The sequence below is a fragment of the Boeremia exigua genome, assembly GCF_020726555.1.
Source record: "Boeremia exigua strain MPI-SDFR-AT-0100 chromosome Unknown C7974scaffold_7, whole genome shotgun sequence".
In the NCBI taxonomy this organism is placed as follows: Eukaryota; Fungi; Ascomycota; class Dothideomycetes; order Pleosporales; family Didymellaceae; genus Boeremia; species Boeremia exigua.
In genome coordinates this window covers 1,337,307-1,362,127 of record NW_025763524.1, presented here as the reverse complement: position 1 = coordinate 1,362,127, position 24,821 = coordinate 1,337,307, and the positions used below count along the sequence as shown (strand labels likewise).

The window sequence follows — 24,821 nt, the reverse complement described above, 5'->3', positions numbered from 1 at the left end:
AATTGGCTTGGCAGGTCCGCAAGCGCATTGACACCTTCACCTCGCGTTGCTGTGGAGAACGTCACTGCGCAGGTCTAGACCCTCACGTATGTAGCAAATATAGCACTTCACCCAAAAAAAGGAAGTATTCCCAACTTAGACGTTTCTTGCATTCCTTTCTACGGCTAACGAGCGCCAATCTATGCACGCTAAGACATTACCAGCAAGAGTCCTTCTTGCGCGGAGAGTAGAGTAGAGTATCGTCGAGAGAACAACTTGGCCTGATACAACAGTTACAGCACGGGCTAAGCCGCGGGAAAAAGAAAGTCATTGACACCATCCGTATCCGCACTCAATCTCACTCCGCCAACCCGCAAACAGCTGCTTGATGGACGAACGCCAAGTCCAGGGCCTCGTCCAAACGCTAATGCGCACCCAATCTAGACATTGCTGCTTCTTCTGCTTCCTGCGAACCCAAGCCGAGAGACGACATCCAAATACAGAAACGCTGATGGTGAGACACATAGGAAATAGAGAATGGGTTTTGCGATGATTGCTGATACTGATACTGATATTGAGAACTAAGGAAACAGAGACTGTCAGTCAGATTAAACGACTATAGTGGCGTACGTGTTGGTACAACATACACCAAGAGATGTTGTAGGAATGTAGTGGGGTGGGAATGAGGAATCTAACCACCAGCGCTGGAAGTTGAGGCATCATGTCGGTCGTTGCGAGCTTCTATGCGTGACTCGGTCCTGGACTCGGTTCTCGACTCTGCTCGCGACTCCGCACGCGACTCAGCCCGGGTATCTGCACGCGACTCGGCCCGGGTGTCTGCGCGCGAGCTTGAGCGTGAAGTCAACGAGCCGATGAACGATGGCCGGTTGCTCGGAGCACTGAGGCTATTAGGTCGGTGCTTCATCGAGTGCATGTGCAGATGGGCTACATCATGCTTGCCGTCGCAGCATGCCCGAACGTTAACCAGGCCTTCCATGTCGCGCTCGACTTGGTCATGTATCTCGCGACTGAGATCGATGGTGGCAATGCTTGGCTCGTCGAACGTGTCTTCGTCGATCCGGCTGCGGCGACTCGTGAATGAGCCTCGCATAGCCGAGTTTGGTCGGAGCATGCTGCTAAATCGGCCACTCATGGATCCGGTCAGGGAGCCTGTCTGACCAGGCTCAGTCGAAGCTGCACGTTGCGGTGTGACATGATGTTGTCGAAGGGTAGGAACCTCGTCGCGGCTCACAGTCGTGTTTCGGCTCATACGGGACGTCCTCGACCGACCAGTAGCTCGCGATGCGCTCCGGTATCCACCGTTGAACTCGTCTTGAATTTCATTGGCAGACGGAGACTCGGGTAGTTTCTGCTCCTCGCTGCCCTCTTCTACTCTTTGGCATAGGTAGTGGAGCGCATTGTACCACGTCTCGTGACGCTTGCCTGTAGCTGCGGTGAACTTGATTGCACGGCCAGGCGTAGTCACGATCAAGCTCTTCTGGTGAAGACCAGGAGGCGTAGGGTTCAAATCTTCGACCTCCTCGACAGACTCAATCGCCACACTCTTCGCTTTCAGCTCTGTCTTGCCGGCTGTCTGAGGGTCCCTATCGCTCCAGTACAAGGTCCTTGTGTAGGGGTGAATCCAGAAGAATCGGCGATGGCGTGTGTCAGACATACCACCACCCATGGTCTTGCGGGTGTATTTCCAGAGATACTCGCCGATCATAGTTTGAGTAATTGCCTGGATCATACGAGGATCAGTGGCACCAGCGGGGATCCCAGGAGGCGCGAATGATGGTCCACCTGCCATGTTAAAGCGTTGGTCGACCTCAGACGTGAACGAAGAAATTGACGAACGACGGCTGATCGGAGAAGAAGCTCTGCTGTGACCCTCACCACGGTTGGTGGATCGGCGACGCGCGCGTGGCGTAGTACCGGGGGTCAATGTTGCTGTGCCAGCCCTGAGCGAAGGTGTCGAAGGCTTCTTGTAAGCTGATGCCGGGACCGCAGGAGGGCCCATCGTTCCTGGAGTTGATGGTACGAGTGGCTGCTTAAGCGCCGCAGCGGCAATAACCTGTCTGTGGTCGGCTGGCAGTGGTGGTGGGGAGGCAGCGCGAGAGCGTATGCTACTAGAGCTGCCAGGGCGTCGGGGAAGGCGCTCGTTTGAATGCTTTCTGCTTGGTGAAGAGGGTGGCGACACTGACTTTTCGATACCAGCTCCCAAGTACCTGGAGCTGCTACGAGCTAGCAATAGCCTGTCAATTTGATCGGCCGAGACCATGGTTTGGGTACCACCATCAGACATAGTTGAGCGTGGTGTACTACGCACCGCATCAGCGCTGATAGGTGTAAGCGGCGAGCGAGCGTCCTTGTCAGCAAAGGGAATTTGATCCGCTTCCACCGACTTGTTGTCAGGCCACGGCTGTGTTGCTTGCGAGAAATCAAGCGTCCACGGCTTAGGCCCATCTCGGTGCGCGGTCACAGGCCTCGAAGGTACCTTTGGCTCAGTGACTTGGGTAGAAAGTGTTGACAGCGACAACGACGGTGTGACACGGCTCGCAGTAGATGGTCGGCTCGCGGTGGATGGTCGGCTAGGGGTGGGAAGGAATGAGGGCACAGTAGGCGACTCAGGTTCGCGACTTTGCAGAGTTCTTACGTCTGAGAAGGCCGGCTGACCCGCGGTAGGCTGGAAGGGCTCAGTGTGTTGAGCTGTGACGAGCGACACTCCAGATCGGGGTATTCCTTGGGGCGCCAACGGCTCGGTGGTCTGCGAAGAGAACGTCGAGAGATTCGAAGGTGCTGACCTCGGCTGGACGGGGTCGGTGGTCTGAGAAGACATAGTCGAGAAGACTGGTCGTGCAAGCTTCGGTGCCTCAACAGGCTCAGATGCCTGGTAAGAGACGGTGGACAGCTGGGACGAAGCTGGCTGTGGTGTGACTGGCTTGGTGGCTTCGGAAGCGAACGACGAAAGCTGCAGTGACTGCGGCTTGGGGACCACAGGCGCTGTAGTCTTCGAAGCGAAGTTCGACAATTGCAAGGGCTGCTGTCGAACCGTGACAGGCTCAGTGGTCTGAGCAGAGTAGGCCGAAAGCTGGTGAGCCACCGGCTTGGGAGCGAACGGTTCTGTTGTCTGGGAAGCATACGTCGAAAGCCCATGAACAGCCTGCTTGGGAGCAAATGGTTCCGTCATCTGAGCAGCGTGCACTGACAACCCATTAACCGCGATTTTAGGAGCAAATGGCTCCGTTGTCTGCGAGGCGTGCATGGAGAACCCGTGCGCTACCGGCTTAGGAGCAAATGGCTCCGTTGTCTGCGAGGCGTGCGTCGAGAAGCCATGGAGAGCCTGCTTAGGAACGATAGGCTCTGTGGTTTGGGCTGAGTGAAGCGACAACCCGTGAACCGCAACCTTAGGAGCAAGCGGCTCCGTCGTCTGAGCAGCATGCAACGACAGTCCATGAACAGCCTTCTTAGGAACGACCGGCTCTGTCGCCTGAGCTGAGTGCATCGAAAACTGGTTCGCCACGGGCTTCGGTGCAAACGGCGCCGTCGCCTGCGAAGAGTGCATCGAGAACTGATGGGGAGTCTGTCTCGCCTTGTAAGGCTCTGTTGCCTGCGAACTCATCGTCGAGAAAGACGACAGCGGTGCGCGAGGCACATCGGTGGGCTCCGTCGAATGCGCCGAGAAGCTCGACAGTCCCAGCGGAGCTTGCCTAACAGCCTCCTTCTCGTTGATCTCGCGGCTGAGGTTGGCAGCTTGGTCGTCTGACTCCATCGACCTGGACGCCTCCTTCGGCTCGGTCATCTGCGAGGTGGCAATGCCAGATGCAACGAGCGCGGCTGGAGCCAGCGCCTTGAGGCCGAAGCCGTGACCCTGGCCCTCCGCAGGCTCGGTGCTTTGGTGCGACATCGAGGACATGTTGAGCGCGGATGCCTGCGCGTGCTGCGGCTCGGTCGCGTGGCCTGAGACGGTGGACATGTTGAACGCCTGTCGTGGAGCATCCTGGGGCTCGCTTTCATGGCCTGAGACCGTGGACATGTTGAATACTTGACGAGGAGCGTCGCGGGGCTCGCTTGCGTGTCCCGACACCGAGGACATGTTGAACATCTGTCGAGGAGCATCCTTGGGCTCACTGCCATGTCCTGCCACCGAGGACATATTGAAAGCCTGGCGAGGAGCATCCACCGGCTCACTCTGGTGTCCTGATACCGAGGACAACCCAAACACCTGTCGAGGAGCATCTCTCGGCTCGCTCTCATGTCCTGAAACCGTCGACAGATTGAACATCTGTCGAGGCGCATCCCTTGGCTCGCTCGCATGCGCAGAGACCTGCGACATGTTGAACACTTGCCTGGGAGCATCCTTGGGCTCACTTGCATGCCCAGAGACCTGCGACATGCCAAACTCCTGCCTGGGAACCTCTCTTGGCTCCGTCACGTGTCCAGACACCGTCGACATGTTGAACGAGGGAGCGGGAACAGCCTTGGGCTGCGTCTCATGGCCAGAGACCGAGGAGAGGTTGAAGACCTGCGCGGGCACAGAGCGAGGCTCGGTGGTGTGGCCAGAGACCGAGGAGACGCCGAGGGCGGGAGGAGGCACGGCGCGCGGAGACGTAGCATGGCCCGCGATGGAAGAAAGGTTGAAGGTTGGCGCGGGTGCAGACTGTGGTGAGGTGTGTTGGCTGTGGTGAGCCTCCATGGTGGAGATACCAAGGGACGGCGCTGTGGGGATCCGTGGTGACGTATCATGAGCGGACATGGATGAGATGACCAGAGGTACGTTTGCAGGGGATCTGGGAGACGACTCGTGTCCAGAGACGTTGGAGATGTTGAGCGATGGCGGCAACACAAGCTTTGGCTCTGTGTGGTTGGATGCGTGCGCCGAAAGCTTGAGCTGCTGCGGGAGTGGCGCTGCCGGATTTGTACCCTGGCTGACCAAAGGCGACAGGTGGAGCGCTGCTGGCGCAGGAACCTGGGGTGAGACATCATGGATGTTGTGGATCGACGAAACGCTAACATGCTGTGGCACATGAAGCTCGGTCATCGTGCCAGAGTCCACCATAGCCACCATGGGTATGGTTCGCTGCAGAGCCGACCGCCCAAGCACGCCCTTCTCATACGTAGATTCAGGAGATGCAATGCTCGATCGACTCGGTGTACCCTCAACACTGTCCGTGTCCTCGCCGCCACTCAGACCATCCAGTTCAGCGAACAGACTCCTGCCCTGGGCAGGAGTGCTTTGATTGCTGTTGATGATTGGAGAGCCCCTCGTCTTAGGGGGTGGTGTCCCATGATGGAAGAGGTCCTGAAGACTTCCCCTGGGTGTCGCAACCGACTTGCGAGAGCTACCTGGGCGCAAGAACCTGAACGAGTTGCGGCCTTGGCTACCAGACGCCCGTGTGTCCCTTTCAGAGTCGTAGTCAGAGTTGGAGGCGGTACTTTCGTACATATCCTTGTAGCTCCCACCGCTCACTTGGCGTCTCGGGATTGGTGATCTGCTCATGTAGCTCCCGCCGCTCACCTGGCGTCTTGCGACCGGTGATCTGTTCCTGACGGTTCCTTGAGTCGATCCAATCTCAGTCTCGGTCATCTCATCACTGCTCTCGCCATCGAGAGTCTCGGCACCAGTCTGGAAAGCATCAGTCTCCGTCGTCGTACCATCGTCGTTGGCAGTCTCAAAGTCGGCGTCAGAAACCTCATTGGCAGTTTCGAAGGCTTCGTTCGCGCTTGCCTCAGCCATGGAAGTGTAACCGCTGTGGAAGGCTCCGGGGACCGAGTGGTGAGGGCGTTGAGGCTTGCTGGGAGATGGAATAATGTCTTGCTCCTCCCACTCATCGTCATCGAGTTCCATGACGACTTCTTGCGTGCCTTGCCTCAATGCACCGAGACGGTCCGGACGAGCTGGCTTCTTGAACAGCTCCTTCTCACTCTTCTTGCGCTTAGCTGCACTTCCGGGGGCCTTGGCGTCAGTACGAGAAGTCTCGATCTCATCACGGGCATCCTGAAGCATGCGCTTCAACTCGATCTTCTCGGTCTTCTCACGGTGGACGGTGTTCTTGAGCTGCTGGATCATGCGGTGAGCATGCTGCAGCGAGTGCTTGAGCGTCTCCGATTCGAGTTGGCCGTGACGGGGAGTCGCCTTGCTTGGGGAAGGTGGCGGAGAGTGCTCAGGAGTAAGGTCATTTCCCTCGTTAAAGCTCTCATCTGGGGACGCTTCGTCAGGCGTGTTGTGCTCGTCGCCTCTCATTCGATAGGCAACGGCCTTCGCAAGCTCTTGGTTCTGATTAGACAGCTCCTCCACCTTGCGCTGCAGAGCATTGCGCTCAGACTCTCCCATGAGTACATTGCGTCGCAGACCAGACAGTTCCGTCTCGTGCTGCTTGACCCTATTGATGTGATCGTCGTTGAGCTTTGCGTGCATGCCCTTGAGCTCCTCGAACTCTCGCTCCAAAGACGCCTTCTCGGATCGCGCCAGGTTCAGGATATGCGTAAGACGGTTCTCCTTGTCGGCCGCCGACTTGGACATCGCCTCGAAATCCCGCACTTGGGTTTCGAGATTCCAGTTGACGTCCTTCAAGCGCGAGTCGCTCTCATCCAGGGTCCGCAAACGCTGCGAGAGACCCTCAACCTCGATTTCCAGATTCGCCCGTTCCAGATCGGCAGACTTGAGCGCCTCATCCTTCTCCGAAAGAACAGCCTGGAGCTCCTTGAGCTGCGACAACAACGAAGTAGAGATCTCGGTGGCCAGGTGGATATCCTGGATGCGGTTCGGCTGCTGGTTCCGTTGCTTGCGGGATGGAACGCTGACTTTGGTGGGCGATTGCAGGGCCTCGCTGGCATAAACAGAGCCATTGGGATCCGTCTCGCCACTGGGGACGCGAGATTTTGGGAGAAAGGCGCGAGCGGTCTCGCGGCCGACCTCATTGAACTCCTTCTCGAGCTCGGCCAGACGTGAGCGCAGCTCTGGTCCGATGTCGTTGTCTGCCTGCTGCCCCTCAACCTCCTTCAGCCGCTCCTCCAGCTCCTGGCGCTGCTGGACAAGCGCATTGCCCAGGTGTGATGTCTCCTGGAGCCGGCGCGTCGTCTCGGCGAGATGCGCCTCCAAAGCGCGCCGGGCCTGCGCCGGGGAGCCGTTGAGGTAGAGCGAGAACTGCGAGTTGTCGAAGGCCGAGTAGCGCTGGCGGTGGCCGTCCTGGGTCGTGAACGGGTCCAGGGTGGTGTAGTCGTCCACCACCAGCGCGCCCGGCGGCGGGTTCGCGGTCGTCGCCATGGTGTGATGCGCAGGGCTCGGTGCTCACTGTTCCATGCCCGGTCGTGGAATTAGAAAGTATAAGGGTTAAAAGGAGGTCCGTCCGAACGAGGCAGCCAGGACAGACGACGCAGGCAAAGCAAGTGCGCGTTTCACTCTGGGGGCCCGGAATGCGCGCCCAGGAACGGGACGGCTGGAAGTTCGGCGACGCGTGAAAGGTAGGGGAACGCAGCGGCTACTGGCACACTTGAGCGGTCCACGAGGGCATCGCCGTCACCAGCGCCTAGAACTGCACGGGGTGAAGAACAAAAGAAAGAGAAGCCACGGGGGCGCGAAGAGAATGACGAGAGAAGAGGTGGGCGATGCGCAGCAGCTGGAAGCGGGAGTGTTGTGCAGGAACGAGATTGGATCGCGCACAGGACAGGCTTAGTGCACCCCCAAACAGTTGACAAGTGAAGGCGGCGCGCTGTCTCTTCCTGATTGGTCTAGGCCCCCCGTCCAAATGCCTCTAAACAATCGATAAACAAGAGCGACATCATCTCACGCGTCGTGCCCCTCCTTCTGCTGGCCCGCGAGGCGCGCCATTGGGCGGTTGTGAGTGTTGTGATTCACACCCCGCCTTGTCAACAAGCAACAGACCCGATGCCTGCGCGTTAAGGGGCTTTACGAACAAAACCAAACACAAAGCACATGCCAACGCATGTCGCGCAGGGATACGCTTGGATTGCGCTGTTAGCTAAACGGCACTCCTCGTGCGAGGTATTCATCTGAAGGTAGGTGGCACTTTTGTGCGCCGAGGTAGGCACGCTGTGCAACGGGGGGCTTGGTGTATGGCCGCGCCACGAACTTACTTTTGAGCAGTACGGACAGCCAGAGCTGGATCTACACATCACCGATACAGGGCTAGGCAGACACCTCACGCGAGGCCAGGATCAGCCGTGTGCCTAGATTGACGTGTCCAACGTGAAATTACTCAAAACACCGCCCATACGTACAGATCCTACTATGTACACAGCTACAACGAAGCTAATCAAAGTCTAATCGCACGCGACCCAAACGCCGCAGTACACCACACGCGTCTGCGCATGCATGCAATACAAGTCTCACATGACATCCCCGATATCTCAAAAACTACAATCGTGCGAATCCAAGATCATCTCTCTCATCTCTTTCACAAATCCTCAGAAATCGTCCATACTCCCCATGAAATCATCGTCATCCGCATCTCTCCCCCTCGCCACATCAACACCCCACTCATCGTCCTCTGCTCTTTCTCTCTCCTTTTTGTCCTTCTCCTCCTTCTCCCTTCGCCGCTCCTCCAAGCCTCTGAGCCGCTTGAGCTCGTCCTGGTCGCCCTCGCGCTGCGCAGCCGTCATGCGCACGCTCAGCGGTCGGCCCTGCATGTAGCTCTCGAGATAGCTTGCGCCGAGGCTGCTCGGGTACCCAACGCTGCCGACCTGGTTGACGTCGTCGACGCCGCTACCGGAGATGCCGCCGACGTACGTCTGGAAGTTCTCGGCGGCGGCGGCGTGCGGGACAAGCTCGTCGGTGGATTCGGGGTAAATTGCGGCGGGGCCAGCGGTCGTGGGGATGTCTTCGATGTGCATGCGCTCTGGCGGCGGGTCGAGGAAGGAGCGGGTTGCGTAGGAGGGCGGGGCGAAGGGGGTCGTGGGTGAGCGGAGGCTGGGGGGTGTGGGTGGGGAATTCGCTGCGTCGGGCAAGACGGGCGTTGGGGTGGAGAAGGGCGGCGCGGTGGCTTTGGTAGGGCTCGTCATCTTGGGCGCGGTCATGGTCAGCGGCAGGCTGTGGTGCACGGCGTCGTGGTGCTCGATGTACACGGGGGCGTCGGAGGTGAGTCGGGGGTCGATCATCTCGTCGAGGCTCGCGGTCGAGTTGGTGGCAGACGTGGTGTCGCTGCCCGGGCTGGTGAGGGGCGGCTCGAGGATCATGTCCGACGGCAGCACGACCTGGTCGTCGATGACGAGGCTGACGCGCTTGCGGTTGCGCGGCGTGCTGCTGTGGCGCAGGGCCGACTTCTTCTTGATCGAGGACCGCCGTGACTTCTTGACCGGTTCAGAGACGGACCGCTCCTTGACGGGCATCTCCCCAGGCATGTCGCTGGCCGGGTCCTTGGGCGCGTTCGGTGGCTGGCGGCACTCTCTACTGTCCGGCGCATCGCTCGTGGGCGTCAACTGCGCGGAGCTGGCGGTGCTGCTGGCGTCGGCGGACTTCGTTGGCGTGGCAGGCTTCTGTTTCTTCTCGGGCGGTGACTCGCGCGCGTCGAGCAGCGGCAGGAACACAGGCGTGACTAGGCCATACAGCTCTTTCTCGCGCTTGTGCACGCGGCCGTGCTTCTTCTGCTTCTTGGGCTCCTCGGGCGATGCGGGCGACTGCGATTGCTGCGACGCTTGCTGCTGCGGGCTGGTAGGGTCCGCGGTGCCGTCTGTCGAGGCGGCGCTGGCGCTGGACCGTCTTGAAGCAGCGTCAGGGTCCGCGGCGCGTTCCATGGAGCACAACTGCTCTATAAGCTAGGCCGCGTTAGTCGCTGCAAAGACAGAGTCGTCCAGTGCCCGGAAGCGTGGACGCAGGAATGCGCGCGGCGCAGAAGGGCCTACCTCGCTCTCATGCTGGCGCAGGTCGGCTTGTTTGCGCGCAATGTAGGCGTTGATGTCCTCCTCGAGTTGCTGCCGCCGCGCTTCAACGCTGCGGGCGAGGCGGTCCAATTGCTCCTGCGAGAAGCCTGGGACCTCGGCCGCCAGACTCGGGGTCGCGTGAAGGTGCATGGACGTGTGCGAAATGTGCCGCTGAACCGTCGAACCGGCCGCTTCCGTCTCCAGCGCCGAGCCGACTCAGGACCCGGGACGCAACTTCAAGTAACGGTGGATGAATTCGGAATATACTCTGCGACGCCTGGACGCGGCCTGTCAGTTGTCTCAACTCCATGGCGAGCAGCTGCGCAGCTGCGAGCAACGTGCGGGCGACCGTACCTGGCGCAAAGTGACGCATGCGGAACTCCAGGCGATCGATTGGAGGAGCCGAGTCACAGGATGGCGTCTGCGGCAGCTGAACACGGCGATGCTACCGCGAGGGATGCACGTGAACTCCAGCGAGCGATGCAGCGAATGGAAGCGAGCGGCTGAACAAACGACAGTAGCAGTGTCGAAGCGTAGACATGGCCAGGACCACGCAAAAACTTTCCCTTTCTCTCTGGCGGAGGGGCTCGCTCAAGTTGCGGTCACAATCGTCTGTATCCATCTTACGCCATCCCGCATGCAGGCTCGCTAAACCGCCGTGGTGGGGCGCAAACTGTTCCAGAAGCGCGATCCAGCAGCCGGCCAGCAAGCGGCCGGCGAGTGTCTCCATTGATCTGCCCGGCGAGCGCACCACACGCACTTCCACGCGTCCCTCACGTTGCTGTGCACTGTGTACGCACGTGTCTGCCTGTGCTACGGCGACCACGCCGCTGGACGCTGGAGTGACGCCCTAGGCTCGCTGGTTGGACGCGCAGGCGCCCCGGTCTGGCCACGAGGGGAGACTGCAAGGATCTGCAACGGCGCCGGTCAGGACGGAAGTCAGCCGTGTGCCTGCGGTGCCAAGGCCGTTCACATGAATGTACCCCGAAAGGTACCAAAATACTCGGCGTAGTGTAAGTACTTTCACGTGGTTGTATTCAAGTAAGCAGATGCATCACATGCGAATTCGACGTCTTGGAAATCCCTTGGAGTTTTCGCTTACTCTCAGAGGGAATATCGAGCCTCTGAGGCTAAATAGACTGTGCTGGTGCGTCATTGTGTGAAATACTGTTTGCAGTCAAGCCAGCTTATCACATAGCCAACGATAAGGTGGCCTGATAACATCTGAGGTTGACAGTCGCTGTGGGTAGCACTGAGGGTTCTAGACCCTATACTCGCGCACATGTGGAGACCCGGTGACAACTTGTGCTCAGGAACAGTATCTCCGGTAACGACAGTGTTACTTTGTGAATATCCAAGATAGATAGAGACAGCGTCAGATACCGTTACTCCAAATCCGATCCCCGACTCCTAAAAGCTGCTCAAGATAGCCACCTCGGATCCAGACCCTTCAGAAATTCGACATCAACATTTACAAAACTCCTCCAAAAATCCACTTCCAGCCTCCACGGCTTCGTCTGCACTATCCAAGTAACCCCCTCACTAAAGCGTCTGAGTTCCTTCTCATTCTTACCCATCACGATGATGAGATCCTTCGCAATCCACACCTGCTTGCCCCAGACGACCTCGAACGGCTGCAGCCTGAGACTCAACTGCTGATGCACGCTCCACTCGCTGTACGGCATATCCTTGGGTATAAACTTCCACTCCCAGCAGCGCCCACGGTCATCGAGGAAGCTGCACATGTGCCTGCTGTCGACGCCCAGCATGAGCGGGTAGAAGTGCGGGCTGGACCACAGCCGCATCGCCGAGAACTTGGCGCCGGGGTTGTTTGACGCGAACTTGGTCACCTCCTTGATGATGTAGTCGCGGTCAAAGACCGTAGGATCACGCAGTTGACTGCCAATTTTTGCGAGTGGGACGCCGACACGATAGTCGATGTACATGTCCATCTCGCGTCCGGGCTCGGCTGCTGCCGTCGCGATGCCAGAAGCACTACCACCGTAGGAGCTGCATATCACACCGGCCTTAAAGACTACATCGTGTTAGCGCGACCGGAATAGATAGCAATGCAAAGCGGGTAGGCTAGAAGCCGGGTAGGGCATTTGCTAGTCTGCTCAACAGTTTGGTGCTGCGGACCCACAACGGCGCGTAGCCTGGGAAGAGATAGCAAACTTACGCTTGATGATAATTGGACGCAAGGCTTTGCGCCACTCCATAGGGAAGATGTCGTCGACAGCGTCGCCCGACTTTCTCTTGTTCTTCTTTAGCAGATCGTCCCAGCTCTTCCAGAATTCTTTGGGCAGCGTCTTATTGCTCATGTGAGTTCGTCGGTCAGGAACATGCCTTGCTCGCTCTTCTTGATTGAGCAGTTTGGTGTCTCGCCATGGTTCGCCCATTTCAGATGCCAGGAATGCGTCGCCCTCAAAGAAGACTGCAATGGAAGCGTACGCGGTAAAAGCATCATCGACGACGCGGCGCTCTTCGCGGAACATGTCGGCCATGTGCATCGTCTTGCAGAGCTCGAAGGGTTCGGGGTTGACGGACCGAGTCATGATGAACATGTCCATTGCATCAACCATGTACTTGTGCTCAACGTAGCGCGAGAGGGCGTTGGGCTCTGCATCTCCGAGATGGAAGCTTTGCTTGAACACTGTACTCGTGAGCGGATACACATCTCTATGAAAATATCCACTTACCCTTGCTTTTCTGGCGATCAATGTGACGGTAGAAATCAGCCTCCATACCTGCGGAGGTGTGCTCATACTCCTGTTGGCATCGCAATGCGAACCGACAAGCCCCCATGAGTTCCTCAGGATTCGTCCTGATCGATAGTGGCAGCATTTGAGCCCTCTTCGAAGTCGTGTTGCGTAGTATGGGTATGAAGTAGTCAGGGTCTTTCATCAGGGAGGAGCTAAATTGATCGCTCAGAATCTCTATCGCTTTCGCAGCATCTTCACTTTCTCCAGGCCGAAGCTCGCTTTCCAGAACGTACTCGGACTCAGGGTCGCTGTGGTCTTCCCAGTCGGGATTACCATCATCTTCAGCCTCACCAAGGTCTGTGCCTTCCGAAGAGCTGACTTCGTCGTCGGTATCCAGATCTGCAGCGAACCTACGCAGGTCGATAGGATCTGTTTCAAACATTTCCATGGCGTTTGGAACATAATGATAAAGGTCGTTAGGCAGCAGCCCACTCTCTTCGAGTGGGAACAGAATGGCGTCTTCGAGCTCGTCAGCCTCTGTGTATTTGTAGCTGTCCTCGAAGCCCTCTTTGTCGAAGCCACTCTGCGGCGACCATGACCAAGCTCGCGCGTTCTCATCAAGCCCATCCCATATGCTTTGCACATTCTCTCCTGGTTTGATGCTACGCATGCGATCAGTATCCGGGTCCTTCGTTAGTGTCTTGAGTATCGGCCCGGCGGTAGAGAACATGTCTTTCAGCTCGCGAACCCTCATGGCGCGGGTAAGAACCTCCTCAATCTTTCTTTGCAAGATAAAGAAGGAGCGACCAGGGCTGGAGTCCCAGATATACACATCGTAAAACTCCTCGAAACCAAAGTGCCATTTGCGAGACTTGTCCATGGATTCGAAGAATTTAGGGCCAACTTCACCAACATTGTTGTACTCGTTTCTGCTGGCTCTGCCCCAACCACTCTTTTCACGGACCAGCCAGAGCTCATCTTCAGGTGGCGAAATCAGGACCCGGCCCGTCTTGGCGTCGCGGACGAGTGCACGCAGCTCCCATGTTTCCATTGCCAGGTATTGGATAAAGCGTCGGCTGACAGGATCATCACGCTTGATATGGCCACATATGAAGTTTCTCATCTCAGTGTGCTGATGTGCCCTGCGGGCCATTCCACGGCTGCCCGTCTGAGAGTAGTTAGTCATTGACTCAGCCTTGTCTCCATGGAAGTAAGGTATGAACCCAAGCTGAAGCAACTGCTGGCGTGCCAAATCGCCAACAAATTTAGTCCACTTTGGTGCCGGGAAGTAGTGATATAGGCAGAGGATATTGAGCTCGAAAAACTCGTTCCAGTTACGGCACAGCTCTACCGCATCGAAGAGATCGGAGTCTTTCGCGATGATGGAGAAATGAAACCAACCGCCGCGAGTAAGTGCCTTCTCGCTAGGGTAGTTGTACATGTAGCGTCCACAAATCTTGATGCGGGTTCGCTTGCGAGAGTATTGGCTCTCATCAGTGACTCTGCCGAAATTCAGGACACCATCATTCTCATCCTGAAACAGATCCTTTGGCTTCTTCGCGGCTCTCTTTGCGGCCTTCTCACGCTTCGTCTTGAAGTTCTCGGGTACCTTGCCCTTATTAATCTTGAGCCTGTACTTTTCTGGTGTTCTATACGTATTTGCGTAATCATCGGCGTCCTTCGTCTCTTTTGGTTCTTCGAGATCCTCCACGCCATCTCTTTCGCGGATGAAGTCAGCGCATGCATCGCGGACGTCTTGCAGTACGGGTCGCTCAAGTTTTAGGCAGATATCGCGAAGATGCTCACGCGTGACTTCCTCCTTGCCCATGAAATCCTCAATATTCTCCGCTTTCAGTGCAGCTGGAAGCAGGGTTGACTGCGCAAGCAGTAGTCGACAGAAGAGAAAGTTCTTGATCTCAGCAACTTCATCCAGTAGCTGTTCGACATCGTTCTCCGGGATAGGCGGCGTGTCAGCATCAAAGCCGTTCGGGCCATCTCCCTGTACATACCAGCCCGTGGCTCGCTCGAACTTGACAGGCGTACGAAGACGTTCCCGCATTTGAGACCTGGTCTCCATCTCGATGACATTCGCTCCTCTTCCCTCTTCAGTTTGCTGTGTTGGATCGGCCAGCTTCTTCGTTTCTGCGTTGGCTTTCTTCACCCTCTTCTTAGCACTCTTAGAGAGGGCCTTTGTGGGTGCAGCTGCCCTGGAAGCCTCGTCGGCGTGGGACATCCCTGCGTCTGCGGACGGGTCCTCGGCTCCAGCGCTAGGCTGATGTTCCTTCAACATGAGGAAATACTTGATGAGCTCTACATAGTTGTCCCGCTCGAAGCCGTATACATCTTTGATAGGATCCCAGTCGTCCTGCTCTTCCTCGGTCATGTCTGACAGACGCTGCTGGTAAGTTTCATCAAGGTACTGCTCCTGTTGCTTTTGCGCTTCCTTTGCTCTCATTGCCCGCTGCTGACGTTTGAGCTCCTTTTGATGACGCTGGAAGAGCAATGCCTCGAGTTTGACCTTTTTGGACTCCGTTTCTCCCTCCTTCTCTTCCTTGACCTGCGTCTGTTTGATCCAGTCAAACCACTGCTTCTTCTCATACATGACAGTAGCTGCGCGTTTTCCGAGTTTCTCGAGAGCCTTTACCATGTTCTGCTTGTCATTCAAAAGCTTGTCGAGATACTTCTGATGGCCGTAGTCGTTATCGATGGCGAAGAAATGGCTATGGTGCAGCTTTCGAGCACGAATCACTCGATCAAGTAGCTGATAGGTCTTGAACAGATGATCATGCAGCGTCTTGAGTGCTGCTTCATCGTCGACGTCTGCGTAGTCATGGGACACTACGGAGCCTTTCTTGCCCACGAAGTAAGATGGCGGTTCGTCAGACAGAGCATCCAACTCCGCATTGCGTTTCTTGTAGCCACGATAAAGAGCTGTAAGTTGTAAGATGCCGATCAAGTGGTTACTGCATGTTGCTCGCTACTGAGTTTCAATTGCAATCGAAGGCAAGCTTACCCTGACATTGACGAGAGTGGAACGCGCACAAGCGTCCATCAGCAGATGTTGCCTCATTGTCGCACGCTGTCTGTCCGCTGAGATCGGAAAGCAGCCGAGCTCGACAAATCGCAGCCATCTTGCCGATGATCGATGACCCAGATAATGATGGAATTGGATGAATGGATAATTGGGACGAATTAACTTCACAAGTATTGGAAACCCCGCGCGCTAGGAACCCTTAGCGTCAACCTTCAACGCGTGTTCTCGTGATGACGGGAAGCTCCCATTCGTCCCTTAGCCTCCTTGTGCTTGGACGCGTTATTGTACGACGACTTCTGAAACACAGTAACAACGTTGACAAATGGGTATCACATAATTCGGTCTAAGACAGCTCTGAAGTCTAACAAAGACAGAGAATCTTTCTATGAATCTTCGTTTTCTTTCTCCTCCGCCTCAGCCTCGGCCTTCTTCTTGTCCTCCCATTTTTGCTTCTTCTCCAGCAATCTTTGCAGGTTCTTGGCGCCATTGAATACGCCATATGTCTTCGCGCTACATGCTGCACATGTCGGGTCTTTCCTATACCGCTTGAGCGCGCATGCCTCGCAGAAGTAATGCCCGCACTTCGTGATAATAGGGGTTGTGTAAGGCTTCTTGCATATGATGCATGCGAATGGAATCTTCTCCAGCAGCGCCAGATCTACTCCGTCTTCTTCTTTCGCCTGCGCATCACGGTTTGCCGATGCGATGATTGTGCCACCCGGTTTCTTGCCCTTTGTCGACATTTCCCACTCGCGATCTAGTTTCCAGCCTGCAGCGTAGTCCTCTCGAGCGTGCAGGAACTTGCAGTTGTCGCCAAATCCGCAGAACCCTGTTTGCTTATAGTCCTTGCAGACATCAGGTGTGTAGTCGGTTACTGTGATGGTTCGCACGTTCGATGAAGATTTCTGGGGGCCAACTTGTCGAGTGGGCGCGTCGGGGTTCTTCTCGATGAACGTATTGGGCTTTGTGCGTGTGCTACCGAGGAGATTCTTTGAGCTCAATTCGTCTTCGCCTTCAAACCAGTTTGATTGTTTCGTTGCATCGTTGCTAGCTTCTATCGTTGCGGAGCGGTTGGCCTCGTATTGTGTCGTACCCTCAAGGGCTGCTGTGTTGGGCTTATGATCAGCAGTCGATGCTTTCAGAGCACTGCTGTTGGTTTTGCGACGCTTGACAACGCGCCCGTCTTCGCCCTCTGCTTCCGAGCCTGACGAGAAATCGTCCGAGTCTGAGCGTGGTGGTGGCGGTGCGATCTTACGAGGAGCAGCCTTTGCCCCTCGCTTCTTGAACTTTATGACCGGTGCGTCTGCCATGATTGTAGTATGAATGAGAAGAATAGTTTAGGGTAGGTTGCAATTTTGGTCTCGTTTGGAGAGTGGGAGCGTAGACTATGTATGTTGGCGCATCGCAAAGAATGTTTGGTGCTGATAGTCCGGGGAAGCTCGGACGCCACGCTAACACTAAGTGCGGCTGAACGACTGTCTGCGAACCATTTGTCATATTTCTCGAAAGCTAAATTGAGCATACTTAGCGACACTGGAAGGACGGAGAAGTTTACACAATCTTCCACTTCACGTGAGACATAGCTGGAGATTGGCTTAAGACCCCCCAACCAACGAAAGATACATTTCATTGACTAACAATCTCATGAACATTTGCACGTTACGTTGTAGCTGGTATACAATATTTGCGTCTCCACTATACAAGCGCCAGTCATGTGCAACGATGCATCGTCCGCACGAATCACATCTCGCCTCCATACAGAAAATCGGTCGAGTTCCGCCTGTGAAAGCCGTAGTCTGTGCTATGACGAATCATTTCTCTCCTGAGCTCGGGTGTCTGCATATCAAATTAATGCATGTTCGGAAAATTATCATCGCGATTAAGACTCACTCGTTCGCTGACTTGCTCAACCCGATTCACCACTCGGTCAAGTAATGATGTCAGCTCCTCGCTGACAAATCTCGGGCTGTCTTTCTGAATAAAGTGCCCACAATTTAAAGCTATGAGCGGACCAATGGCCTTGCCGTCATCGGTGATGTGCGTGAGAGCTGAATTATACTTCTGCCAGGCTGGATTCGCGTAGGTCATTGTCAAGACCTTTGGTGTATGGAGGGAACCTTGATCTTGGTTGGGAAAGTCAGCTTCATGTTCGGACCGTTACATGCATTGTGCGCTGGTCTGCTTAATAAATTCAAAAAAGAGGGGGAGATGTACGTACAGGACTGCTCAGCGAAGGTTTCCCAGTCGTGACCCACGACTGTCAGGTATGGCCCAGAGCCGCCCCAGCCTTCCAAAACAGGCCCATCAGCTTCTGGTAGTAATGCGGCCAGATTTCGCCGCGACAGGCCCTCCATGTTGGGAACATCAGGGTGAAACATCTTCTTATAATTTTCTCTCGTTTCTCTTACTTCGTCTGCCGTCACGTCGGCGGGTAGGGAGTGTGGGTCGAAACCAGGGGCGTCCGGATCTGGCCACATCTTGGACATATCTGTATTCGCCATGATACTGTCGAGGAACAACATGCCGATCACAGTCCCAGGATATGTTTGAGCGAATAGTCTGGCGATGGCGCATCCAATGCTGTTGCAGACGAAGACAAGAGTAGGAACCTGGTTTGGACTTGCTCTTTCCAAATGCTCCTTCCAAATCTGAAGGGTGAATTGCCTGAGATCCCGGACTGCAGACATTGCATCGTGCCCATGACAGGGAGGAGGCTCTTGGTCATTGGGGTCACGGTCCGAATCGCCCTGTCCATATCGATCGTAACTCAACAGAGCAGGATATGGAAGACCTGCGGTCACTCGTTTCTCCAGGAAAGCTTGAATACTTGGGTCCCAAGAGCTTCTTGGTAGCATCAGACCATTTAAGAAGACGATTAGCGACTGTGCGAAAGGATTGTTGTGTCCCAACTTTGAAGCAGAAGATGCTGGGTAGTATGTGTAGTGAACCTTTGCTCCATGCTTGCCCTCGAGTGGGATGGCGGAGATTTCTGGCTCTGGAAATCCCTGGAACGTCTCTTCGGACGGAGGCATGCTACCTAGCATAGGGTTTCCAGGGTTTGATCTTCTTGTGGCATCGTGAACAACACGTTCGGGCGATGTGACTGGATCGTGGTCATCATGCACAGACTTCTCTTGTACTGGTGTTAGTGTTGGCTCCAGTACATACTTCGGTTCCGGTTGTTTGGTATGGTTTTTAGACCTATGGAACAAGTGAACCATGCTGGCGGCGACTTTGCTGATGTGAAACCGGCCTTCGAATCCGAGAACCAACGACAGGCAGCGAAACGTAAACGGCCTTACAGGTTGCCGAAGAAGCTCACCTCGTGCCTTGGTCGTTACAGAGTCCTAATTCGATGGTTCGCATGTGTTCCCAGCCTTCCGGGTCTGATAGATGCAATCTGCGACAGATGCAAGGGATCAAATCCAACAATTTAGCAGTTGTTAGGCAAAAGCTGACAGTCGAACGCTGTTGGATTTCTGGGTTTACTTCAAATATCTGAAAGGCCCTGGTGGTTGCAAAACTTGGTCATGCCCCTCCTTCTGACGGGCAAGACGGGAAGGATTCCAAGACGTTCTGACGACTTCTCGGACCGTCTCTACGCCGTGAATAGGTTGCTATCTCGAAAGAAGCGATGCCTCCGTTCTTGGTGATCGGTTGATAACGAAGAATGTGTTGACTTGCCAAAGGCGCAGGGTCATCATCTCGCTGCGCTCTATGCCGTGAGGGGTCATCATGGCCAAGGAACGGTCACCTCTCGCATGATGACATGCAGATCCACAGAACCGCTCTGTGGCTTGAACGGGACCCGTGTCAACCAGATTTCAACGGCAGATGCATTTGGCGCGAGATAAAACGCCCTATCTGCGAGGTGCATGGCTCCCGCTGTCGTGGCCGTCAGTCGGAGCTGCGAAACGGTGGCTCGGCTCAGGTACGCGGTTGTTCCTGCCAGATGACGTGTTTGGTGATGCAGGTCGCTCTTCCTTCCTTTCCACCGCATGGACCCCTGCTGCAGATCGCGCGTTTTGACACGACAACAATGCCAGCATTTCTAGACATTCTCCACCCCCACAGTCTTATTCAAAACCGTATCATCCATCGCCGTTCGCTTTGACACCTCACACGATCAACCAGCACTACGCGACATCTCAGACCGAACCTGACACTACTCGGCATCGGACCAAGCCTCCGCTAGGTCGGTCCTTTGTCCTTCTTGACGAGTTCTTGCGTCAGCGGCTAACCGCTTGCAGTATTCCGCGATCTACCATGTCGAAATACGTCGATGCTTCTTCGCAGACAGAGTGGGCGGGATTGATGCAGAAGAACATTGTTCGTCCCGAGGCCCTCTTTGCTCCTGCTCCAATTCCTGATACCAGCACACCGCCAGCTGAACCACTAACAAACAAGGAGCAGTGTGTTGCCGACCTGCCGACAATATCGCCAGCAGAACAACGAGGGCAGCCACACACGCCACCACAGTCGAACAATTCGTCACAAGGAGAAGTGCCTGCCATGTCGACATCACCGCTACTCGCCAGGCGCCAAAATCGCCCTGACGACTTTGTGCCTTACCTCAATCTGCCGGCACCAGATCTGCCAGCAATCGCGCCAAGCCCACTCGATAATCAGGCACCAATGTCACCACCACCGTCCGCCCTTCCTTTATCACCGGTACCTGAGGCCAATAGGCGATTTGCTGGGCATACGCCCTTGTACGCGGGGTCGCCGTTGCAAGAGATGAGACAGCCACCCGGTCGCCACCTGCATCCAATGGCGCCAGATATGCTCCCGTCATTGCCCACACACGAATTGATCGTCGAGCAGGATCCTAGCGAAGATGCCGACACGGAGCCACAGATGGAAACGGAGAGCCAGTCAACGACACCACAGAGAGACGTCGGACTGACCGGACCGCTTAGTCTCGCGGCAAATCCAGGCGACGGAAGCCAAGATACTATCTTACTCAGCGCACTGGATGAGGAGCTCGAGAGGGTTGCTCGGGAACAAGCGCGGGTCGATGGCACCGCAGACGTTCACCGACTGCCCAGCCGCCAGGGATCAGCAGACTCACGTTCCTCGGATGTTCAGCCTGTCGACGGGGTCATTCTCAAAAAAACGGTGCCAATGAATTTCGGAGCGCCAATGGGAGAAGTGTAGGATACGCCAAACGGCTCCTCGAGCAAGAGCAAGCGCGGATCGCGCGATGAAGGTTCAGACTCGGACAAGCTTGGAAACGAATTTGAATAACAGCATAGATAGCCATTAAGCATTATAGCGATACCCAGAGGTCAAGGTCAGCGTCGCGGACTCAACTACAGCACCAGATTACAAAGCTGCACAATAGGAGCATTACTTCGAAAACCAGCCAATTCATTCAACGCTGTGACTTTGTTGACATGTGACGTGCTCCCACAATGCTTTGGGTCGTTCGTTTACTGTACAATGATTCTACATGAAGATTCTCACATGCGTACTCTACACACCCCAGTGTAAGTAGTTGCGTTACCGCTCAGCGAGCATGTTCTTGATCTGGCGCCAGTAGTCACCCTCAACCGCCGTCTTTAGTTCATCCTTGTGCAGCCACTTGAAGTCCTGCAACCCGAGCTTGTTCTCCGCAAGATTGGCCTGGCCGGCCATGATGCGCGCCTTCAAGAAAAAGGTCTTGGAGCCTTGCTCCTGCAGCCCAGACTCCAACTGCTTGGGGCTCGCGTATTTGCGCTGGTAGTGGCCAATGGGCACGTGGCCCACGAGCCAGGTGTTCATGTTGATGCCGCCCGCTGAGGTGATGATGCGGTGCGCAGCCTGTTCTAGTCAGCATCTTATGCCCGCGCTTCATGAAGGCATCACGAGCCAACGTACCCCGTGCAAGTTCTCATCGGCCAGCCTGTCCTGCGGGAACTCCCACCGGCCCTCCTTGTTCTTGACCAGCAGATACAGCGTCCGCTGCAGCGCACGCGCCAGGCTCTTGGTGTCGTTTGCGTGGTCCGCGGCGGTGATTCTGCTCGGCAGCTGCTCGATCGTCTCGCGCTCGTCTTTGGCGGCCTCTGCTGCGGCGGCTACAACCGCGGACTGGTCCTCGGCTCCCGTGGTCTCGGCGTCCTCCAGCAATCGGTCCACCTGCCATTGCGTCTGGCTCTCCTTGGCGCCGACGAGCACCTCGTCGTTCCACGCCTCCTCGCCGTAGCCCTTGTACCGCCCGATGTCGCGCGCGGGCGTCAGGCGCTGCGCGATCTTCCGCTTCCACTCGCGGTCTGCCGGTGTTTTCGGTTTGATGTAGAAGTAGCGTGTGAAGGGCAGCGCGGTGCGCTCGTTGAGGCGCTTCTGGTACAGGAAGAAGGCCTCCTCGAACGGGTGCAGGTCGCGGGTGATCTGCGGGGGGCGGGAGAGCAAGACGCCCGCATTGACGGCGTAGGAGGGCGAGGGCGACGACTGGGCCACGGGGGGGATGTGCTGGGCGACGGGCTCCTCGGGGGCAGCGGCCGCGGCTGCAGTTGCGTAGGCGCGCGAGGTGGAGGTTCTACACGAGCGGCATACCGCCTGGCCTGGGTCCATCAGCAATGGGTCTCTTTTCGGTGCGCTGAGGCGTCTCACCTGCTCTCGCAGCCACGCGCCGTGTCTGGTGCGGATTCATCTTCGCGTGCGGGCCTGCTCGCGATAATCGTCCTACGTCTGCTTCGAGCCCATCTCGAAAAAGTCGGGGAGCGGGAGTCGCGCGGCCTAGCGCCCTTATGTAATCCGAGGCGAGTGCATTTAAAACTCGGAAAACGATGCGCCTGCTCTTTACTTCTATATGGCCCTCCTTATCCCCAGCGTGTCGCTTTCTCTTCTACCAGACGCTGGTCATTAAATGAGGCCTAGAGGGATCGAGCAGTCTTTTTCGCTAGCAGTACCTTCAAATTGTTCCAAGGCGTACAGCTAGATAGATTTTGCTCACATTCTTTGTCGTGACCACGGTACTTTGGAGTCTACAAATGCGCAGATTCAGGTGCTGTGCTTCTGTACTTGTGATTGCGTTCATGTTCTTATATGGGCTTCAGCCAATGTGCTGCGACGGCGCATTGTTATCGACTTTGAGGATGTTCAAAAGTGCTTCTGAACCCTGCATACAGAGGTGTACAGGATCTTCGCTAGCAACGCCTGCAAGACGGTGGTAAAGACCATTTCTGGATGGAAAGCACTGTCTGTAGATATCTGGTCACACTCAAGTAGTCCATGGCCATCGTTTCCTCGTGCATAGTCTTTACATCGCCGCCGGTCGTGCTCCCCGCGGCGCTTGCTTTCGCCGACGCCAAGCCATCTGTAAATTTACCAGACGCGTCCCGCGCTGAGCTCCCAGGCACAACCAAACCCCAGATACCCCTCACATACCGCCAACATGTCTCTCTCGATACCCAACGCCCCGAACGCTGGGCTGTTCAAGCAGGGCTACCAGAAGTGAGACTCGTCTACCCCACCATAACATTTGTGTCCTGCTAACACCCCACAGCTACGACGCTGAGGATGGCGCTGTTATTCGCAACATCGATGCCTGCAGAACGATTGCGCAGACTGTGCAGACCTCCCTGGGCCCCTTTGGCCGCAACAAGATCGTCATCAACCACCTCCAGAAGATGATCCTCACCTCCGACGCCGCCACAATATTGAGGGAACTCGAAGTTGTGCACCCCGCAGCGAAGCTGCTGGTCATGGCCAGCCAGCAGCAGGAGGCGGAGATGGGCGATGCGACCAACCTCGTCATCGTTCTTGCTGGCGAGCTGCTCAAGAAAGCTGAGGAGCTCATTCGCATGGGTCTAAAGACAAGTGACATTGTCTTGGGTTACGAGAAGGCACAGAACGCGGCACAGCAGGTCCTGGAGGGTACGTAACGTGTGAAAGACTGTAACACCTAGGCTGACAGTAGTACAGAGCTGGTATGCGACAAGGTCGAAGATATCCGGTCGCAATCCGAGCTCGCCAAGGCTATTCGCACCGTCGTCGCCGCGAAGCAGTCCGGCAGCGAAGACTTCCTCGCCGATATCGTCGCAGAGGCTGTCTTGGCCGTGCTGCCCAAGAACCCCGTCAACTTCAACGTCGACAACGTCCGTGTGGTCAAGATCATGGGAGGCGCGCTGGAGCAGAGCAAGGTCGTTAAGGGTATGGTCTTCGCGAGATCACCAGAGGGCAATGTCACAAAGGCCACCAAGGCCAAGGTTGGCGTGTTCTCGTGCCCCATCGACATCTCGCAGACCGAGACCAAGGGCACGGTCCTGCTGCACAACGCAAAGGAGATGATGGACTTCACAAAGGGCGAAGAGCAGCAGGTCGAGCAGGCCATCAAGGAGCTCCACGACTCCGGCATCCGTGTCGTTGTTGCCGGATCCACCATTGGCGAGCTCGCCCAGCACTACCTCAACCGCTACAACATGCTCACCATCAAGATCCTCTCCAAATTCGAGCTCCGACGGTTATGCCGCGTCGTTGGCGCCACACCTCTGGCGCGCCTGGGAGCACCTATGCCTGACGAGATGGGCACTATTGATGTAGTCGAGACCCTCGAGATTGGCGGTGACCGCGTCACCGTCTTCAGACAAGAGAACGAGCAGACACGGACAGCGACCCTCGTCCTGCGCGGCGCTACTCAGAACCACCTCGACGATGTTGAGCGCGCCATCGACGACGGCGTCAACGTAGTCAAGGCCATCACTCGCGACGCACGCCTTGTACCCGGAGCTGGAGCCACAGAGATGCAGCTCATCGAGCGCATTAAGACCATCGCCGACAAGACACCCGGCCTCGCACAGTACTCGATCCGCAAGTTCGCCGAAGCCTTCGAGGTCATTCCCCGCACCCTCGCCGAATCAGCAGGAATCGACGCCACTGAGGTTCTCGCACGCCTGTACGTTGCACACGCCGCACAGAAGGGCCGCAAGGACGATGAGTGGACAGTCGGTGTCGACATCGAGAACGACGATAACACCGGCATTCTCGACGCCAAGGAGGAGGGTATTCTAGATCTCTGGGTCAGCAAGAGCTGGGCTATCAAGCTGGCCACCGAGGCTGCCAGGACAGTGCTGAGCGTCGACCAGATCATTGTCGCCAGGCAAGCTGGTGGACCGAAGATGCCCGGCAAGGCGCAGCAGGGCAACTGGGACAACGATGATTAGACACGAGCAGCCTAGAAAAGTGTATAATGACATGAAATGAACCGATGTTCATACCCGCATCATTTGTCACGCACAGCCCGGTTT

General features: G+C 56.2%; 8 protein-coding genes across 8 annotated transcripts; 2 read left to right on the top strand and 6 right to left on the bottom strand.

Annotated features, from left to right (window-relative positions):
- Positions 1-670: 670 nt before the first annotated feature.
- C7974DRAFT_313052 (anucleate primary sterigmata protein A) lies at positions 671-7,246 on the bottom strand (the record flags this gene model as incomplete). Its single annotated transcript, XM_046138388.1, has 5 exons — positions 671-2,965; positions 3,503-3,689; positions 3,963-4,229; positions 4,434-5,428; positions 5,498-7,246. 5 exons carry the CDS (start codon positions 7,244-7,246, stop codon positions 671-673), a joined length of 5,493 nt encoding a protein of 1,830 aa, XP_045996385.1.
- A 1,014-nt stretch (positions 7,247-8,260) lies between these two features.
- On the bottom strand, positions 8,261-10,155 carry C7974DRAFT_203528 (uncharacterized protein). Its single transcript, XM_046136825.1, has 2 exons — positions 9,841-10,155; positions 8,261-9,753 (listed from the first exon to the last, which is right to left on the bottom strand). Exons 1-2 carry the CDS (start codon positions 10,006-10,008, stop codon positions 8,407-8,409), a joined length of 1,515 nt encoding a protein of 504 aa, XP_045996384.1. The 5' UTR covers positions 10,009-10,155; the 3' UTR covers positions 8,261-8,406.
- Positions 10,156-11,279: 1,124 nt separating this feature from the next.
- C7974DRAFT_434634 (uncharacterized protein) lies at positions 11,280-15,691 on the bottom strand (the record flags this gene model as incomplete). The annotated part of the gene is made up of 6 exons (XM_046145002.1): positions 11,280-11,893; positions 12,038-12,511; positions 12,558-12,605; positions 12,654-12,817; positions 12,854-15,491; positions 15,574-15,691. The coding sequence occupies 6 exons, from the start codon at positions 15,689-15,691 to the stop codon at positions 11,280-11,282; spliced, it is 4,056 nt and encodes a 1,351-aa protein (XP_045996383.1).
- A 77-nt stretch (positions 15,692-15,768) lies between these two features.
- On the bottom strand, positions 15,769-17,029 carry C7974DRAFT_396369 (uncharacterized protein). The gene has a single exon (XM_046142069.1). It carries the CDS (start codon positions 16,902-16,904, stop codon positions 15,978-15,980), a length of 927 nt encoding a protein of 308 aa, XP_045996382.1. The 5' UTR covers positions 16,905-17,029; the 3' UTR covers positions 15,769-15,977.
- A 131-nt stretch (positions 17,030-17,160) lies between these two features.
- Positions 17,161-19,071, bottom strand: C7974DRAFT_203426 (Alpha/beta hydrolase family-domain-containing protein). The gene is made up of 3 exons (XM_046136824.1): positions 17,813-19,071; positions 17,485-17,717; positions 17,161-17,430 (listed from the first exon to the last, which is right to left on the bottom strand). The coding sequence occupies exons 1-3, from the start codon at positions 18,813-18,815 to the stop codon at positions 17,335-17,337; spliced, it is 1,332 nt and encodes a 443-aa protein (XP_045996381.1). The 5' UTR covers positions 18,816-19,071; the 3' UTR covers positions 17,161-17,334.
- A 789-nt stretch (positions 19,072-19,860) lies between these two features.
- Positions 19,861-20,751, top strand: C7974DRAFT_312693 (uncharacterized protein; the record flags this gene model as incomplete). Its single annotated transcript, XM_046138376.1, has 2 exons — positions 19,861-20,347; positions 20,432-20,751. The coding sequence occupies 2 exons, from the start codon at positions 19,861-19,863 to the stop codon at positions 20,749-20,751; spliced, it is 807 nt and encodes a 268-aa protein (XP_045996380.1).
- Positions 20,752-21,096: 345 nt separating this feature from the next.
- On the bottom strand, positions 21,097-22,225 carry C7974DRAFT_414096 (50S ribosomal subunit L30; the record flags this gene model as incomplete). The annotated part of the gene is made up of 3 exons (XM_046143779.1): positions 21,097-21,396; positions 21,454-22,136; positions 22,186-22,225. The coding sequence occupies 3 exons, from the start codon at positions 22,223-22,225 to the stop codon at positions 21,097-21,099; spliced, it is 1,023 nt and encodes a 340-aa protein (XP_045996379.1).
- A 710-nt stretch (positions 22,226-22,935) lies between these two features.
- On the top strand, positions 22,936-24,820 carry C7974DRAFT_464010 (t-complex protein-like protein 1). The gene is made up of 3 exons (XM_046146256.1): positions 22,936-23,028; positions 23,081-23,451; positions 23,500-24,820. Exons 1-3 carry the CDS (start codon positions 22,970-22,972, stop codon positions 24,735-24,737), a joined length of 1,668 nt encoding a protein of 555 aa, XP_045996378.1. The 5' UTR covers positions 22,936-22,969; the 3' UTR covers positions 24,738-24,820.
- Position 24,821: the final 1 nt, after the last annotated feature.